General features: G+C 42.9%; 1 protein-coding gene across 1 annotated transcript; it reads right to left on the bottom strand.

Annotated features, from left to right (window-relative positions):
- Nucleotides 1-1,247: 1,247 nt before the first annotated feature.
- Nucleotides 1,248-18,980, bottom strand: LOC129381971 (uncharacterized). The gene is made up of 8 exons (XM_055065286.2): nucleotides 18,914-18,980; nucleotides 17,304-17,509; nucleotides 15,253-15,327; nucleotides 14,084-14,158; nucleotides 12,223-12,303; nucleotides 7,116-7,381; nucleotides 2,382-2,541; nucleotides 1,248-1,569 (listed from the first exon to the last, which is right to left on the bottom strand). The coding sequence occupies exons 2-8, from the start codon at nucleotides 17,506-17,508 to the stop codon at nucleotides 1,307-1,309; spliced, it is 1,125 nt and encodes a 374-aa protein (XP_054921261.1). The 5' UTR covers nucleotide 17,509; nucleotides 18,914-18,980; the 3' UTR covers nucleotides 1,248-1,306.
- Nucleotides 18,981-19,677: the final 697 nt, after the last annotated feature.

Here is a 19,677-nt window from a genome sequence, read left to right as displayed (position 1 = left end):
GCTTTTGATCGTGTCAGGCACTCCTATTTATTTTCTATTCTGGAGCATGTCAATGTTGGCTCCGTTGTGCTTAAAGGCGTTAAGCTTTGCTATACGTGTTGTACTACTCGTTTAGTTATTAATGGCCAACTCTCTAAACCCGTTTCCACTTGCTCATCAGTAAAAGAAGGATGCCCGATGTCCCCACTACTATTCGCCCTTTACCTGGAACCGCTATGCTTAAGCGTAATTCAGTCGAGACACATCCATGGCTTCAATATACTGGGTAATGAAGTAAAAGTGTTTGCTTATGCAGCTGATCTAGCGTTCTTCTGCACGGATAACCCCAGTGTTAAACAGGTAGTATCGATAATAGAAGAATTTGGCAGTGTATCAGGATCGCGAATGAACTCCTCGAAAAGTTTAGGCTTATCCCAGGCAGCACACCAGCATTGGACCAAGCATGGCCCAATGCTGGCAAATATTGGTGCCAATGTTGGCCCAATCTTGGCATTTTGGCAAAGTGCAACCCGATCCAAGGTCCAGCCAATGTTCAAGCCAACATTGGCCCTACCTTTTGCCATTGTAGCATCCGATGTATTTCCAGCATAGAGCCAGTGCCCAACCACTCTGTATCCAATGTTTTTCCAGCATAGCCAGTGCTCAGCCATTTTGTATCCAATGTTATTCCAGCATAGCCAGTGCAGAGCCATATTGTACCCAATGTTTTTCCAGCATAGCCGCTGCTCAGCCATTTTCTATCCAATGTTTTTCCAAGCATAGCCGGTGCTCAGCCATTTTGTATCCAATGTTTTACCAGCATAGCCAGTGTTTAGCCATGTTGTACCCAATGTTTTTCCAGCATAGCCAGTGCTCAGCCATTTTGTACCCAATGTTTTTCCAGCATAGCCGGTGCTCAGCCATTTTGTACCCAATGTTTTTCCAGCATAGCCGGTGCTCAGCCATTTTGTATCCAATGTTTTACCAGCATAGCCAGTGTTTAGCCATGTTGTACCCAATGTTTTTCCAGCATAGCCAGTGCTCAGCCATTTTGTACCCAATGTTTTTCCAGCATAGCCGGTTCTCAGCCATTCTGTATCCAATTTTTTTCCAGCATAGCCGGTGCTCAGCCATTTTGTATCCAATGTTTTTCCAGCATAGCCAGTGCTCAGCCATTTCGTTACTTGTGTGCGGGCTTACTGCCTATACTATTAGCTAAAATGTGATGGAAATAAGTGCAGGAAGGAAGTCCTGCAGATGCAAGCAAATTGTAAATGAAAATAACTTATTTATTTATAGATCACATGGCTGTAGGTCTTGTGCAGAACTACACATCTGCAGGGGAGGCAGCTGGACGGCTGGGGTCGGACGGGCCAGGGCTCCGAGGGCAAGGGTGGGGTAGGGAGAGGGCAGCAGGGGTCAAGCAATGATCCCCGTCTCGAGGGCAGGGATCACTGGGGTCCTCTGCTGCGAACGTTTCGGCGAAACGCCTCTTCCTGCCGCCACCCCTGTCCACAGACCCTGGCAACCACTTCTTCAAGAAGCTCTGGGCCTCTACCACGTCGACGTGGCCCTTCTCACAGACAACATCTGCACACAAACAGAAAGACCACAAATAGTACATACAACATACAGTGTGCTTGAGACGTTCAAAATCCTTCATCCTAAGTAAGTTCATTGCAAATATCATGCACCATAAAGATAACCCAGAATAGAGCAGGGCAGACGTATTAACAAACTAAAACCTTCATTATGAACTCAAGAGACTTAGCGATAAGTTGTTAAGTCTTTAGTGCACACTTCATGCGAGAGAATGAGCAACTGCAGCAAACCTTATTGAATCGAGGTTCACAGCATGTTCTGCGGCAAAATGCAGGAGCTATGCAAAGTAAAGCTGCAGACCATCAAATGCTGCTAGCACCTTCCTCGCCGTCAAAATTCTTGATCCATTTACAGGATATTCATCTCTGTTGGCTTCGTTGGCATTCCTGCTTTTCCACCCTAACATAGCATTGATGTCATCAGTGATCATTATACCATGTTTTTACCAACCGAGACATATTCATCAACCGTCTCGCCCGCTGATGTATTACAACAGAGCGTACTAGTTTAGCAATCGATCGGCATGCTTGTCAAGCAATCCACCTACGCTGCCATTGGCACTAGCACCAGAGCACATCTTGGTTACATCTGTGATGGCCGTGGTGGGTGCGCTATGTGGATTTCATAGTAAATAATGAAACCAGCTGACAGGGACGCCCAAGTTCGTTCACTGTAGAGGTTCACAATTCATATGAAACATAGGATTTTGGCCAGGATATAATATTTTGCTATGCAAGTCATTCAATGGAAAGTTCGGCTGTATACACAAGACTTCAAGAAGATGGCCAAGGAAACCTTACCTGTGACTATACGGCAAAGCTTCAAATTAATGAAGGCTCGCTTGCCTTTTCTGCCATGAAGGCTGTAAAGCACTTGCACCGGATGTGCCATTACAGCCTTCATGGCATTCGATGCCACCTCACGCAGAGACGTCCCTCCTATATGTAGGAGGTGCTTGCGCTGGAAAAAAAAAAAAATGTCAGAAATGTGGAAATGAGGACTAAGGCGGCAGTGTCGTCATGTTGAGAAAAGCCCAATACTGCTAGAATATAATTTTTAGCCGAGTGCAAAGCAAGACATTTTTGCTACAAGAGGGTTGTGAGGCAGTGCTCTTTAATTGTAAATGTGCTCCACAACACCTGTGTTACTGGAAGACAAACACGAAGTGTATCAGATCTGTCTGTTCAGTACATTTCATGTTTGCGTTTGATCATCCTTAGTACTGTAACCATGTTTCATAGTAACTACCTTGCCAAGCTTTCACCATCATTAAAATTACTGTAAGCACACCAATTCTATTCACATGCAAATTTGCAGTGCATAATTAGGAGATGCAACATCAGTGTGCAGGAAAGACAAATACACACACATTTGTGGCACAAAACAGCTACTGACATACCATCATAATTCCAGATTTCCATAATTTTGTTAAATGGACTGAATCTATTTTTAGGGACTTAATTTCGTTAAACTGCAACGAAATGCTCACTCTCAGCAATGTTACTGTGGATATTTTATAAAGAATATTTCTACTTGAGCAGCCTCTAAAAAAAGAAGAGTCCCTCCTCTAGCAACACAACACCGAGAAGTGAGAGCAATGCAGATAGCCCACTTCGCAAATTATGAAAGCAGCTCATCATTCTACTTTCACAGGAGTGAGCGCAACTGTGATCAACCATCTACATTTTGACCTTGTCAACCACTTTGGAAAATAAAAAGCTGGTACAGTAAGTTAGCGTTGCCAGACCTTACACCTACATCATGTCTGGCTGGCCCCAGTTGTCGTTATTTAGTTGATAGACTTGCCAAGCCAACTACTGCATTTACTCGCATAATGACTGCACTTTCTTGTAAAAAAAATGTGTAGCAAATTCAGGGGTGCAATCATTACGCAGGTTAAATTTCTCGCGAAAATAATTTTGCTGCGGGATTACAACAGGTCAACAAGCAGGCGGCTGCCGCTGTAACAGTGTGGGACACCAAAACAAATATGGCGGCCAGCGGAGCAAGCAGAACGCACCGAATGAGACTTCTTGTTCTTCTTGCGAGTCTATTACGTGCATTGAAACGGTTTCTTCTCTATCAGTAATGAATAACAAGTTTGCGACAATAACATAGCCGTGTCCACTTTGAGGGCACAGAAACAGATGGGTGCGCGTAGCCGTCAGTGATATAGAAACACATGGCAGGCATGCTGCGGAAACTTCTGCATTTGTCTTCACTATCCTAATACGGCATGTTTCCGTTAAGGGTAGGCGAATATCTTAGCTATATTACAAGCGTCGGCGTGTGAATAGGGTACACTTCTAATGTATTAGTGTAAGCATGGCCACTATAGTTGCCACTCGAGACTAGTTGCGGTTGCCTGCCCACGAGTGTAAACGAGAAGAATCGAAAGGCGCCTTTTTTTGTTGTTGGTAAACCATAATGAAGCCTACAAATAATAAAGCCAAGGCAAGTGTGGTTGTAGCTTTTCTTTTTCATGGAAGTGCGGAAAGTGATGAAAGGAATGATATGGGGCATCTGCTTAAGGATGTTTGGTGTGTGCAGACCGCTTGGTATGTCTTCAAGAGTCGTTTGCATAGCATTTGACAGCATTCGACAGATGGTAAGCACGATCATCATTAGCTAGACAAAACAATCTAATTTTGACGACAAAATTCAGATGTGCAATCATTACGCGAGCGCGATCATTGTGCGAGTAAATACGGTAACCCATCGAAAATAAAGGCAGCGCCACTTTTATACCCACGACTAACAAAGGCTTGTCCGCACATTCTAAATGAAAGAAATAACAGAAAAAGTGGACGGCACTGCAGTACTAATAAACTTATTATGAACCATGAACACTAATGGAAAGTCACGCGATAGTTCTCCGATTCATGGTAAATAAGGAACAGCGCACTGAACAGCAACCATCACAAACTGGAAAATTCAACTGGAAAATTAATTGAACAAATAGGTTAATACACACTTGAATTGGACATGTGCCTGCAAGGCAGTGAACAATTAGTGACGTGCATTCGTGGTTAGCTTACATGATACCAAACAATAATGAATTAACAAAAATCAAAACCAGCGTGCTGCTCTGCTATCAACGATTTTCTTGGTCTAAAAAGAAACTTTTTTTTTCTTTTCACCAAGGGAAAAGGAAGAAGGTAGCCATTATGCGACACTTCCACCAGCTTTTGCAAAGGTTGAAAAAGGTGGGATCTTGGCATGGCCTAGATGTGGTCTTTTCTTAGCAAAAAAAAAAAAAAAAAATTGGGTAGTGTCTGCGCAGTGGTAAGAAAACACGTGGAAAGAGGTGCAAATGCAAAAGATGTCTGCCCGGTTAGGCGAACTGATATGTTTATGCCTTGCACCATTGCAATCATGTACAGCATCCCCCTCAGGTGTGGCCAAGTGTATGTGGGACAATTAGTGCAGTGTGTAAACGTGCCCATGAGGGAGCACCAAAATGGACTGAAAGGCACTGTTTGCTCCTCGCACTTAGCAATGCATTGCCGTGACTATGGGTGCACTGCAGAATTCACGATGACCTAGATTCTTTTTCGCCACCCAGACCAATTGACATGTCAAATTTGTGAGACTTATAGAATACAGAAAGCAGGACCAGAATGCATTAGCCAGCCGTCAATAGCACTCCAACAAAAAGCAATTTCCGCTGTAGACCACGCAAATTGTTGATGGCCAAGCAGCAAACTGGCTTTTTTTTTAATTCATTATTGTTTAGTGTCACCTAATCTAACCACAAATGCATGTCATGAATTGTTCAGTGCCTTGCAGGTGAATATGCAGTTCAAGTGTATATTAACTCGTTCATTCAATAAATATTCCAGTTGAAAGTGAAGTTGTGGTGTGTCTACGTTTCCTTTCACCTTCCGTTTTCAGTGCGCTGTTCCTCATTTATAAATGAATACTAACACGACCCGAGTTTTCCATCCTCTTCAGGGCTGTTATGAATATGTTCTTGCTGCATGAGGAGTCAAAGGTCATTTTCCACGACCTTTTGCAAAGGATGAAGAATATAAATACATGTTTAATGAGAAAAAGATGGCTCGTTTTACCCAGTAGGATAGGAAATATTTTCATAAGTGTGGTTTTCTCAATTCATGTTCCGAGCAGTTGTCTATCCCTTTAAGTAAAAGTGCGGGACTCTATAACCCGAGAATTATACTGGCAAACCCCAGAGCGTGCTAAATAATTTATTACAATAGATGTTCTACAGCCAGGTTTGGCTCAGCTTTCTCCCCCATCACATCATGGCACAGAAGGTAGCCACTTACGACATTGGAAGGTTTGACACTTGCTTTGACTTGTTTGTCGAAAGGATTAGAAGTCTCGGCTTCTACACAGAAGCCAGAACACCTAACCCCTTCGACAACATTATTTTGGTCAAGGTTACATTTATTGCAGGTCTAACATGATCAGGAAGAAGCATGGTGAAAAACAACAGATGGCAACCAAGGTGAAAAAATATTTAGAACAATGTTGTGACCCCTTTGTGGGAGCCTTGTTCACTATGGTTGGCATTTGTTTTCACCATAAATGTTCATATGAAATGGTTCGAGCTGTTTGCAAGTTGACTGACTTTCCCACCTAACCTTTGGCATTCAGGCATGGAAAATAAGCCCATAATAAATACTCATATATAATGTAGCATAGAGGCAGATAAAACAAGGTGCTGAAAAATGCAAGTAGCGGAATAAAAAGTAACAGTGGCTGCAGTGTATGTGTGTTTACATCCCTAAAGTAATTGCTAGTGTTCTGGAAAATGCTTTGAATCACTGCATGAAACTACATAGTTGAGGAGTTTGTTTCATGGACTTGTAGCAGAAGAAAAAAAATGCGATAGTGCTGGTTAGTATGCAAGCAATGGGGCAATTCAACAGCCTGTACAGTAGACTCTGCAAATGCTGTTTTGAGTACATATCCAATTGTAATGCAATTTTCAAACAATTTTTTTTTCAAAAAACTGCACATTAAAATGACTTCAATACAGTTACCACCCCTCTTTTTCTGTACCGTGTCCCACTTGTTTGTACTGATATTTATCATTCACAAGGGATCAACTAGTCCAACAAAAATAATTTATTCACAAGTGTTCTGCACTGCGTCCTTTTACAGAAAGCTGGCACAGTTTGCCCCTTTGTGTCAGCAATGCTTTTTATCATCTTAACAACCTATTCTTGAGTCATAAATGTATCTCTACAGAGAGAGCAAGCCACTAAGGTAGCTTAGTGGCTATGGCGTTGCTGAGCTTAAGCTCACACATTTGATCCTGGCAGCCACTGGCACACTGCTATACTAGTGTACACTTACATTTAGATGGATGCTAAAGAATGTAGGCACAGTCCAGATATGCCATTAGAAGCTATACAGCAGGGAAAAAAATTATTTCTATAAAATCTTCAGTGTGTGCGACGCTCAATAGGTAGTTAACATAGACCCGACAGCATGGTTCATGAAACAGCACAGAACATCTACATGTCACATAGCCTTACAATTAAAAATAAATGGGCAGTACAAACCAAGGTGGCAGCCACAGCGTCGTCGCCTACCGCTGCCTCGGCTGCTTCCAGTTCCTCCAAGCTGTTGGCAGGCAGCCGAGGGAGACTGGCAGGCACCGTATGCTGGGCAGGTTGAGGCGCGGTACGGGTCCTGTCGAGAGACTCAATTTCATGTAGCCTCTCAGACATGACCCGTACCTCGTGCCTCAGCTGCTGCAGCTCATGATGCAGCTCTCTGTTCTGCTGCCTGACCTCTAGCTGCACCCGCAGCACCCGCAGCATCACCGCTGAAACACAAGAAGATTTATTTCATAGCAGAAGGAATGCATTTGTGGCGCATTTGATTGGTTGTTCCAGAGCACACTGGTAAAAGTAAAAGTACCAGGATCCGTACAGGTCTCAGCGACAAAAGTTCACGGGTATTCAAAGACTTTCAAGGCCAAGCCAAAGCCTTTTCAGGTTGCAGAACAGCATCACATGTGCCACTTTTTACTATAACACCTCCAAAACACTTTAGGTAGCTTTATTGCACCATAAATACAAAAAGTTATATTCAAAATGTCCAGCCTTCATCATTCGCAAGTTCCTTACTTCTAGCTTCTAACGAGGCGTGATAAAAGCACCATAAACATGGGATGAGAGCCAACACCAAGTGCCGGTGTCTTGCTCTTACCCAGTGTGGGGCTTTTCCAGTTCTATGCAAGTCATACGAAACGAAATGCCCGAGCACTCGCGGCGGTGTCAGCTTTTTATGCTATTGTTTTTAACGTGGGAAGTTTGCCGGGTCCACATTGATTCACCATAGAAAGAGAGTCGCATAATCGATTTTAGATTGTATCACTCATGAAATTCAAAGGCTTTTCAAGGGCCTTGAAAACACATTCAATTTCAAAGATTTCAAGGACCTGTGCAAATGCTAAACTGTAGGTGTGAATCTGTTTAAAGATGTCATGAAAGTAAGTAGGACCAGTAAGGATAACGCTTTGTTCTTGCTTTTCATGAGAACAGTGAAGTAGTTACTATTTTCCACAAGTTACATTATCAAAGTGCTGTGAAAGAACGAGTTCTATGTGCTTGACCTACATTCAAAAATTCCATTGTTATAAACTGAAGGTATGAAGGAAGAAAATTTAGATATGAAGTAGTAAAGCAACAGAGCAAAGTACTGAGACAGCTGGTGAACTAAAGCACAAGTAAACATACTAACAAGATGCATACACAAGACTAAGCGTGCAGCTGTATGCATCATAGTATGCCGAGTTAAACTGCTACGTGTTTAGATGTGCCAGGTTGTTTTTCTTTATGCTAAAATTTCTTGCCTGTTGCATAAAGTAACGACATCTCAAAGGCCCTGAACCACATTTTATTGTATTCAAGAAATGCGTTTGAAGTTAAAATAAACCATTTCAAAAATACTTTGCCGTAAGAAGTAGAATGCATTCAGCAGAAGCAATCAAAGATCGCCCTGATCCCCTCCGCGGGGCTCCTGGTCCTTCAATGCCTTTGCACTGCGAAAGCTACGGCAGAGCGGGGCATACCTACAACCCTCCACGTATTAAATGTCACCACGGTGGGCAGTTTAAATTTGAATTTGTGTGCTCACGAAGATACCACTACTTCCGATTTTGGCACCTACAATGCACCAAAACTCTGAGACTGTTCCTAAACTTACAATGGAGTACAGTGTCGCATACCTTTGCTCTCCTAGTCTACCAGATAGCTACATGCAGCTTTGACACACAAAGCAACAAGCCACATTTTTTTCACACTTATGGCAATGGTACAATTTTTGACAAGTGAACGAAACATTTATTTATGTTCACTCATAAAGAGCTCCGGCCATGATCGTGGCACACCTCAAAGATATGCAACTTCGGAAGCAGACGACCTGTTCCAGTAGGATATTTGCATTTAGGCAGGCATTTGTGAAATGTGTGGGCATTTGCGCCTTGAATATCTCGCTGCCTAGGCACTAAGGAGAAGTTTCTTTGCTTGTGTTGTATGCATCTGTCCCTGGGCGTGCCTGCATTGTCGAGTGGGGTCAAGATTACGCCCGGATGCTGGCGCGGTGAAACAGGTGACGCAGTGGGTACCGATGCCCAATTTGGAGATCACTGTGCCGGACAAACTCTCTTGTACTTGCAGTGCTCATGCTGAGTCAGCCGTGCTGGATGATATATTTCTCGTGCCAGCCTTCAATATAAAATCACCGATTTTTCCAGGGGAGAAGTAGGGACCATGCAGTAGAGGCCGGGCCGCATTATATGCGGCCCGGCCTCATAAAATTTAGAAGGCACAGTGCCTAATCCTCACAGCATGACATCAAAGCGTCGCCTGTGGTGTTTCAGGCAATAGCGTTCATCCGCAGTTGCTAAGGTGCCGTGTGCTTATTTCACTCAAACAGGATCAGTCAAAAATGCTGCTGAAATGTCAGGGAGAGCAGCATATGAAAAGCCTGCAAGAGCAAAGATAGTGCTCCAGGAGAGCATGCCTAGCCTCTACTACAGCCCTTGCTGCTCTCCAAGAAAAATCAGTGGTTTTTTGTTTTTTAGCATAGAGCACCGCAAGGCGCCAAAAAGGTATAATCCAGCATGACTGACTTGGCACCAACGCTGCATCCGCAAGAAAAGTTTGTCTGATGTACCTTTAGACACAGTGATCACCAAATAGGGCGTCCGTTCCCACTGCATACCTGCTTTACAATGCTGGCAGCCAGTGTCGGATCTTAACCTCAACCCCACTCCACAATGGCGGCACACCTAGGGACGAATGCATACAAGGCAAGCATAGAAACTTCTCTGTAGTACCTAAGCAAAGTCACATATTCAAGGAGCAAAAGTCCCGAGATTTTCTCTCTTGCTCCTGCTCTTACTCACAACTGCACAGAAACGTCAGGTGCCTCAGGAAATGCCACACCCTGCTGTGGTTACTAGCGATTGGAAAGACACTGCCCAGAAACCACTCGGAGCACCTCAGCAAGCCACAATGAGCTCAGCGAGTAGGCTTATCGCAGTGACTGCGGTATCAATGTTCCATAGCAGATACAGCTACATGCAACTGTATTGCTTTTGCTCTGGCGCACGACAGGACTGGAGTGTGTGCGCTTATGCTCAATTCTGGCCGTGCTAAGTGGTCTGGATCGGCTTTGAATTGCACCAACTTGTCCTACGGATATAGTAGCCACATCCAAATGCTGCATTTAGAGGCATTGTCAACAGTTTAATAAGTCTATCAATTCATCTATACAGGAGCAGCCAGGAGCGAGAGTGAGCTAGCAAGTGAATATGTGGTCTCACCTTAAGTCGACTGTGGTTCAAGGCTAGTCAAATGTTCTCGAAATGAATCGAAATTAGAGAGACCTGACGGATACAATACCAATAAGCAGTGTGGCTAGACAATACTTGGGCTTCTTCTAGAAGTAATCACATTTTATAAAAATTCTAAATGCAGATTTTCCTTAACCACACCACAGGCTTAGTGAAAAACGCCTTCTGCAGATAGCACACGTTACTGTACCTCAGCCAAATTTTGCACTTGTGTGCAGTACGTACAGCTCAGAAGTGGAGTGCGGAGTCATCTTTTTCTCAAACCTTCTTTTCCACAGAAGCCTTCTCCTCAACCTCTTGGGGCGGCTGGCAACTGCCCCTTGACGCGAGTGTGCACATTCCCAGACAGCGCTGCCATTGGCCCATATCCAACACCAATTAAAAAAATTGTGCACTTCTGCCTGGCTGTTACTAGGTATATTTATAGACACAGTTTACTAAACAGGCTCAAATAAGTGAAAATCTGCACTTCCAGGAGAAGCCAACTATTGTCTGCTGATGCTCAGGTGCACCCACCCACATAGTAATGAAATTTTGGCCACACTGCTTATCAGTGTTGTAGCAGTAGGGCCTAGCTAATTTCGATCAGTTTTGAACACTTAACTAGCCTCGAACCACACATACACAGGCCACACTTCGCATGGAATGGCAGTTGGCATCTACAGTGAACACAAACCACTGTACACCTAGGCTGGGCTAACATTGCTTCCAGCCAGTCCTGGCTAGACACCTTGACAGATATCGCTTCGTAATGAACTTTTGCTAAAGCTTTGAAATCCACAGTTTGGATTTGTGTACTATCATTGCAGCACAGCAAGTCCGCGCCACGTAGCATGGTCAGACTGGAGCGCAAGAGTGAATGTGCAATCCAATCTTGCCATGCATATAGCAAGTCAACTACACTTGCATGTGGTTGTGTCTGTTGCCTAGTGTACAAACTGTGAGAAAACTCTCCCTGCTAGCTACATGTAGCACCATGCAACGTTTTCTGTTCCCCATATGCAAACTGGTGCTCAGGGGTTTCGGGGACGGGACTACGATTCAAAAGGAAAGGACATTGCTGCCGGAGGGCTTAACTGAAGGACTTCCAAGAGGGCTTTCAGCAATAGGAAGAGAAGTGGAACCAAGCTATTGTGGTTAATGGGGAGTACTTTGAAGGTTAGCGAAATTATTTCTTTAAAACATACGTCATCATTTTTGCTTAAGCATCCAAGGGTTGGAAAACATCTGCCTGTAGAAACTTTGCACCATACCTATGGCACTTATTTAAGATAGCCATTGAACACATTGTGCTCTTCTTAAAATATGATGCAGGAGAGACATTTCTAATAACATCACGATTTCAAAGTCTAAAGCTTTCTGCTGCAGAAAGATAGATAACATTTGGTCAATAATATCTGAATTGACCCCCTCCTTCGCCCCTCCCCCTCCCCTGATGGATCCACTTTCTGGGGGCAGCAACTTTTTATGGTTATTTTAATAAATGTTTTAACAACATTCTTTCGAAATTTCGAGAGTTACTAACCACCCATATTTGCAGCTAATTATGCAAAAACCTGTTCTTTTTAGTGTCTTTTCAGTTGTTGCCTTTTTTTTTTTGCTTTGTACATGACTATTCATTAGATGTTTGTATTATTGTTTTGCCTCCCCCTTATGTAATACCCCAAATGGGGCCCTTAAGGGAACAATAAATGATGATGATTTGTGTCATACCTTTAGGTGCGAACAATGCATTGTCGGATAACAGCAACCTCAAAATTAATCAACTTTTATAGGCCATGTAAAGATGTAAGGAGACTCACGCATCATCTCCTCAGGGCCTCCATTTCCACCTGGCTCCAGGGATGTGCCCGTGATGCTCTCATGAGCTGGTGCAGCTAGGGCTGAGGAGCGAAAATCCACAATTAGTGCCAGAATAACAGAGCAACAAACTGCTATTTTTTATAGACCATTAAATAAACAAGAAAACCCCAGCCCATGATTCGCTGCAAGAAACCTTGTGGGCACACATTTCCTTCATTTCTATATTGCCTAAATATTGTACAATTGCAGACATTCTGCTTAGTTCTGGCATAATGTGTGCATAGCGTAGCAGCCCTTGCATCCCTAGTGTAGTAATCATTGTAACCAGCTTGAAATATACCAATAGAAGTGCTATTTCCATCCTTGTCTTGCATAAGCATCGCAGTGACCGAGTGCAGACAGGAATAGAAAAGACATAGAATAGAATAGACATAGAATAGAAAAGAGGGCATACGCAGTGGTGCTTTCGTAAGTTCTTGATTTGATGTGTCCAAATTTTCTACGAAATGGAACATTGAGAACGCCAACTGCTCTTGAAATAGCATTGCACACAATATGGTGCGATATAAAAATAAAGTTGCTTGATAACTTCCGAGTTTCGTATAGCGATCTGGTGGAGTTACAAAAACGGGACTCAAGGTAGGCCATCATCAGCACAATGTACAATAAAGCCGAAAAGGCATACAAAGAAGTTTGTTTTTGGGGACGCTGTTTTTTAAATGCACTATTAAAATCACTTTTCAAACATGCCTGTGACAAAGGATGAGGGCTTAGCATACAATGGGCCATTTTATAGATTGTAGGAACTTCTTAAAATCTCTCTAAACTTCTTGCGAACATTTAAAGGTTGCCTTCCTGGAAGAGCTCTAGGCATTTGTAAGCACATAGCCCGTTTGATAGCTACATGTAAAGGGGGCCCTGGAGAACAGTTTTCGAGATCTGAGAAACAAATTCTGCCGATGAGTGCAGCATCTTTCAAGGAATACAACTCAAGAATTTTTTTTAAAAAGGCCTCAAAGGAATTAAAAGCATGATATATACGTTCCTTATTACCCCTCAATTCAATGGTTCTTTCCAGCAGGGGCAGTGCCAGTAACAATGGCAGGTCTATCACACCTCACCTTTACTTTTCCAAAGCAAACTTATGGATGGGCCTGAGAAAAAAACATTCTAGTGATAAAAGGGTGGCAATGCATTAACAATTGTTGGTTTTGACTTCCTAATAATCTGTAATGAATCTGGCAGGGTGTGAACACAAGTAATTCATCAAAAAAAATTTCACAATGACCATTCTCTATGGGCTGGTACCATATAATGTCAACTGGAAGCTGGCCACCACTTAAAAAACATGTAGAGCAGAAGCCTTTTGGAAAGTTGACGGTACGGACTGCTTGTTAGCGCCATCTGCTACATGCAGAATGTTTGCTTGGCAAGATCAACAGGTGGTTCAGTGCTGCTTTAGAGCATGAAAATAGCAAGAGAGTTTCAGTGTCATCAGCTTTTATATTTGTCGCTCAGATAAGCCAAAACAAAGGCCGACTTGTGCATACTGGTCTGCACAGCAACACAGTGACAAGCTTTGCAGCCGCAGGCAAAATGAAGGTGCTACTACAGCAGACATCCATTAAGTCAACTCCAGTGTATTAGATCCCAACCAAAGGTTGTGGCTGAAGCCCACATATTTCCATGGGACGAAATTTTTGTTATTCAGATCCTAAAATTCAACTTTGTCGGAAAATTCATACTTGGCTGGTCATCGCACATGTGTTAGACCCTAATGGTGACTGCATTGATTTTAAGAACCCTAATAAAAAGACCAGTCAATAAACACATTGCATAGTTATTGTATCAAAAGCTTACAGGGCGGTGCAGGCAGCTCCAGTCGAGGCGATGAAGCTGCATCCTCGTCGTCATCTCCATGGCAAGCATCATTGCCTGAAGATTTATGCATGTACAATTATTTTTGAGGCACTATACAGGGTGTTTCACATAACTTCAGCCAAACTTTGAAAATATGCGGAACGAACCAAGGTAATGTTGCTTGCCATCGCTAGGAGCTGCTCAGATTATTTTTACATTCTGCTTAAACACATAGTCTTAATTAACTTTCCAGTATTATAACTAAATGAAAAGTGGCAAGGAGGAAATTGTAGAGCAACATGAGAAACTCCCGATACAGCTTTCTGTTGCTCAATACATGCTACATAAAAGTGTTTTTCCGAGAGTGAAACAAGCCCGCTAATACATGCAAAATTGCCACACGACTGGCTGCTCAAGGCACTTTGCGTGTATTCGCAGGCTTCTTTCATACTTGGAAAAACAATTTTATGTAGCACGTATTGAGCAAGCAACAGGAAGCTGTATCGGGAATTTTTCATTTTCTACAATGTTGTCATTGGCACTTTTCATCTAAATTGAGAAGATGATTAATGAAGTTAGAGAGAACTTAAAAAGAAATCTCAGTATCACGAAGCAACAGCAAAAAACAGCTTGGTTTGGTCCAGCTACATGGCATTTGCATATTTTTAGTTTGGCTCAAGTTACGTGGAACACACTGCATACCAAGTTAACAATTCAGAAATTTTCAAGGCAAAGGTAGTCGTGAAAGAAAAAGTGGGCTGCTTAAATAGGATGAAGCTCAAAAAAAAAAAAAGGGGGGGGGGGGGAGAGAAAATCCATACAGCTTCCTTGAAGAAAAAAAAAAAGTACTGCAGTAAAAGAAATTTGGTTCATGTACTCAATAATATACCACCATTTTTTGGGACAGTTATAGAGCTACCCAGGAGGCAAGCACATGGCAACACAAAGTTAAATTAATCTGGAAGTTGCTGTACTGCATCCTGCTAGCGTTTATTGCATGCACTTCGACTTGCCAGTTCTGCCCGATGCCTACATCTGCTAGCTTCCTGGTCAGCCGTCAGCAAAGCGACTGCTCTGTAAATGTAGCCCTGATCTAAATTTGCCTTCCCCTCTCCCATAAGCGCAAGCATTAAAAAAAAAAAGAAAGAAAAGAGAACAGAAGCAATTACCCGACTGCTCTGTTGTGTCCACACCAGACAGAGCTTCTGCTCTTTTTGCTCTTCTCGTTGCCTTTTCGTAAGTGCCTTTGAACAAAGAACAAATATTTCAATCCAGATTATAACAGACACTAGAACAAGCAAGCTGCTAAGCTGTGCAGGCAACATTCTGCAACAGACAAATGTCATGAACAAGAAATTTGTGACCACTGAAAATGCCCACAGCAAACTGCAGACATTGTGCACAAGGTTGCACAGCTCTGATGACATCAAAGTATCAGCGGTACAAATTAACATAACACAGGAACTGAAGAATGACACTACAAGATTAGTTTGCCATTGTTTTGTTTTAATCTTTGCAAGTTTTCAGTTCCACAGTGCCCATAGCCAATGTTATGACACATCAGACTGTCATGCCCCTGAGAATATCTTAATAAAGAAAGAGCCAGTTATTACAAGTCCCTTTCACAATGCAAAAATGCAGATTGCATTTGCTATAACTTAGAATGGAAACATTCAAATGGCAAAGAGGTGCAAGCCTCTAGGTGCACTGTTTATAAGTTTAGATGTTAAACAAGGTATTGAAATTTCTAAGCTAGTTTTGCACCTGAAAGCTATTGGTCAAAAATGACAAGAGTGAATGGACTGCAAAAAAGTGCGCTGTTAATATTCAAGCCATTGCTAACTATAAGGCTACAGGCACTGCAAGCTAGACAGGAGAAAAGTGTGCATAAGAAGACACCACAAAGGCTTGTTGTTTAATTTTCTGGACATGCAACGGCACTTGCTAACAATAATTACGACTTTATTTTATTTATTATATATTTATTATTTACACGGCTTCATCATGCATAAACCTTAAGACAAATTTTAAGGGGGGGCACAACAGAACTGTGTTCGTCCCAACCACCGTGGTCTTAAAGGGATACTAAAGAGAAAAATTATTTCTTCTGCATCAGTAAATTACTCATCAGTATACACAAAGAAAAGTAAGTGCATGTTCTTCAGAGTCCAGTTGAACTAAACTAGTATTCATAACGCCCAACATCCAAGTAGCAAAGCTAAGTAATGAGACAATGTTTTATTTGTTCTAATTGTCAAGATGTCAATTAGGTAAATGCCATCAGAACAGGCCGTTTCCAGCAAGGTTTGCATTATGTGCTTATTCTTTCTAGCAATGAGCACCCCCCCCCTCCCTCATAATATATGAAAAAGATAATGTGCATGCATTTGCACGGCCATGAAACTCTTGAGTAAGCAAGCTGTCAATTTCCTCCCTTCTGTTGCTTCCAAGCTCCGATATTTATTTATTACACAAATATTCTTTACACAATGCACCAACAGCTCCCCAATATTATTAAATACCAATACAAAAGAAATCCACATCTCTGAGTGGTGAGCCTGCGACGAACAGTTTACTGTTCTGCCGAGACTGTTGGATCGCACTGCAACCTTTTGAACCTGGGTGCGCAGACACATGGTATGAACTGGGGAGGAAGAGTTAACTTGTGACACAGGTGTGGATGGTAATGTAAATGATAAAAAAGCACTGTGCGATATATTTTGCAACGACCAGCAAGAGACGGTAGAGTACAAACAGTATTGTTCTATATCATTTTAATAGCATGCGATGAACTTTACTGAAATGAATCCCATATTGATGCAGAACATTCAAGCTTTGATATAATTAATTAGTTATATAAGAGATGCTTCAATGAAGAAAGATATGGAAAAACTGCGACGAACATATCCAAGCAAATGGTTTGTCATTTACGATGTATGCTATGTGCACATCCCAAGTTAGGTTAGCGGTGATATGTGCCCCAAGATGTTTATACGAAGATTATGTTCCTGTAATGTTATTTAGAAGATAAACAGGCATTGTGTTAGTAGATGTAGACACACACAAATTTACACTTAGTAATGTCAAATTCCAGTATGTGAAAAATTTAGAACTGTGTCACCTATTACAAGATAATTTCAGTCTTATATTTAATCTCACGCGTCTAAAGCAATACTAAATCAAGCAAAAGGCCGATTATGTTATGAATGTAGTCACTTACTGCACCTCGCCATCACAACAACGGGATACGTTCCCCAATCTTGTTGTGGGGCAACTTCGTGTTGAATCATTGTAATCACTTCTGACCCCCTGACACATTGGGGCCAGAAGCAGAGCTCTTCATTGTGAGCTAGCCACGAGGTTCGCACAACTGCCAAGCTGTCTTTCTCGTCGGGGAATTTGACAACCCTATATGGTTTCGGCATCCTGCATAGACAAAGCAGTTGAGGAGGTGGCCAGAAGGTTGTACCGATTTCATTCACTCATAAAGCACTGCACGAGTCAAAATTCAGGCCAAGAATGCTGCTGCAACAACACTCAGGCTAGAACTTTGCAGTAAGAATTCAATATCTAATGAGATGAGGAACTGAGGGGACCAATCTTTTGTTACAACTATATGTAACAGTGAATGCAATGAAAAGACATGTCTGGTTTGTAAAGGACGAAAATCGCCTGTGTGGAAGCGCGACTGTCCCGAAGAAGAAATTGGTGTGCAAGTTGGGTACAGAACCACTGCTACTGATGTAAGCCACCTTATAAACTTGCTGCGAAGCGGGTTGACACTACTGCAAATTATCTCGCAATTTCTGCCTAAGGATGCTGGCAAGACATCAGCACCTTGTCTAGCGTGCCAATGTTCGCATACAATTGCCACGAGTATAAGGAGCCATTCTACGCCTAGTCTCCGTGTCGAATACGGGGCACGCTGCAATATTGATTTTTTTTTTTTCTTCTATGCAGTGAATCTGCTTTAGAGGTTTTGCTAAAGGGTTCATTGGATTCCACAAGCCGTCCGCTATTTCCAAACGCCGTTTGATTAGCATAATCGATCCACGGCATAAGGCTGAAGGTTTCTGTGCAAGCATGCGAAATCGGCCGTCTTATTAGGCACGTATCCTTTTGCACGACATTCTCGCCTCCCATGAAGAATACAGCTAGCGGAAGCTGCTGAACATGTTTGCTCTAAGTTGTGAACAACACGTGGCTGAAGCGAAATGACACTCTGACCTCATTTTGTGGCACTAAACCATACCACTCGTACGGGACGAACAAGGATCGCTAAAGAAGACTTTTAGATAATTTTTCAGCTGGATTACTGTTCGCATAGAATTCACGTGGCTATTTTTTTTTTTTTAGCACCACCGCAGGAGCAGCGTCGGAATTTCTCGTGATACGACTCATTTATTTCCTGGCCGGCACGGTTGCGTGTGAACTCTGCTGCCCTAAAAGATGCCAGAGATGACATGTGGCCGGGTGACATTCGCAGATCCCTGACAGACCTCATTCAAGATCCGGTGTAGCTATTTTGCGCAAGTTGTGCATGAATTAGACGCTTAGTGTCTTTCTGCGCTTCAAAAGAGCGCTCTACTCAATGCCATTCCGGAGTATAGCACATGTGCGCATGATCAGAGCTCACCTCGATATCACATAGTACGCGACCGATCACCTGGCCACACGTGCGCTCGCTGCATATTGGGCACGTGCCGTTAACTACGCACATACTCGCACACGACGTTGACCCGTAGATGAGAATGCATATAAGGTACAATCCCGACAAGAAAAACCTCGTACGAAAAAAAAGAATAAAAAGAAAAAGAAATGCGTACTCACGTGCACGTTGCGAACTAGCAAGGCTACGGCAAGACTGTCGATGGCGATGGCACGTATCCTGGACGATAGACGATAGGACAGAGAAAACCAAGGAACCGACGTTCTTTTATAGCCCCGAAATTTCTTGGCTTCACTATGCGCCACCTCTCGAATTGCCAGAGCAAAAGTACATTATTACTTCATGAATTACGGCTCGTCATACGCAATGAAAACAAGCGCACCGGGAAGTGTGTTCGAGTCGCGCGGGTCGCACCAGCATCAGAGAATGACAAAAACAAAAAAAAAAGTGTAATAATCATTGTTTTAATCCGATCCACAATCCAGCTTTCCGTGGCGGCTTCGCTACGGTTCGTATGTGATGTAGGTGAATCGAACGCACCTAAGGTACGTTCGATTCACCTACACCACTTTGCAAAGTGCTGCACCTCGCCATTCGTTACAAAAGGTGCAGAAAAAGCGCAGAGCTGATTCGCGATTATATTGCGCCCTCTCTACGCTCTCTATTGCCGGCGCCGGCTTCGTGCAGACCACAGCCTATTCTTACACCGTGGTGCAGACGTACAGGTGGTGGTATACAAACTTTATTTAGCAGACGTACAGGTGCGAAGCAGCGGCGCAGCAGACGACATAGCCCATATACGCAAGCGCCGTTAAAAGCCCGCATACGTGCATCTGCCGTGTCTACACAAGCGCGGGTGTATGAGCGCCTCAGAAGCTGATCATACCAGAAGTTCAGGATCTTTCAAACTTACGCACTCTGTACA

The sequence above is a fragment of the Dermacentor andersoni genome, chromosome 10, assembly GCF_023375885.2.
Source record: "Dermacentor andersoni chromosome 10, qqDerAnde1_hic_scaffold, whole genome shotgun sequence".
Taxonomy (NCBI): domain Eukaryota; kingdom Metazoa; phylum Arthropoda; class Arachnida; order Ixodida; family Ixodidae; genus Dermacentor; species Dermacentor andersoni.
Note: the sequence above shows the minus strand (reverse complement) of the source record. Positions and strands in the feature narration are given on the sequence as shown.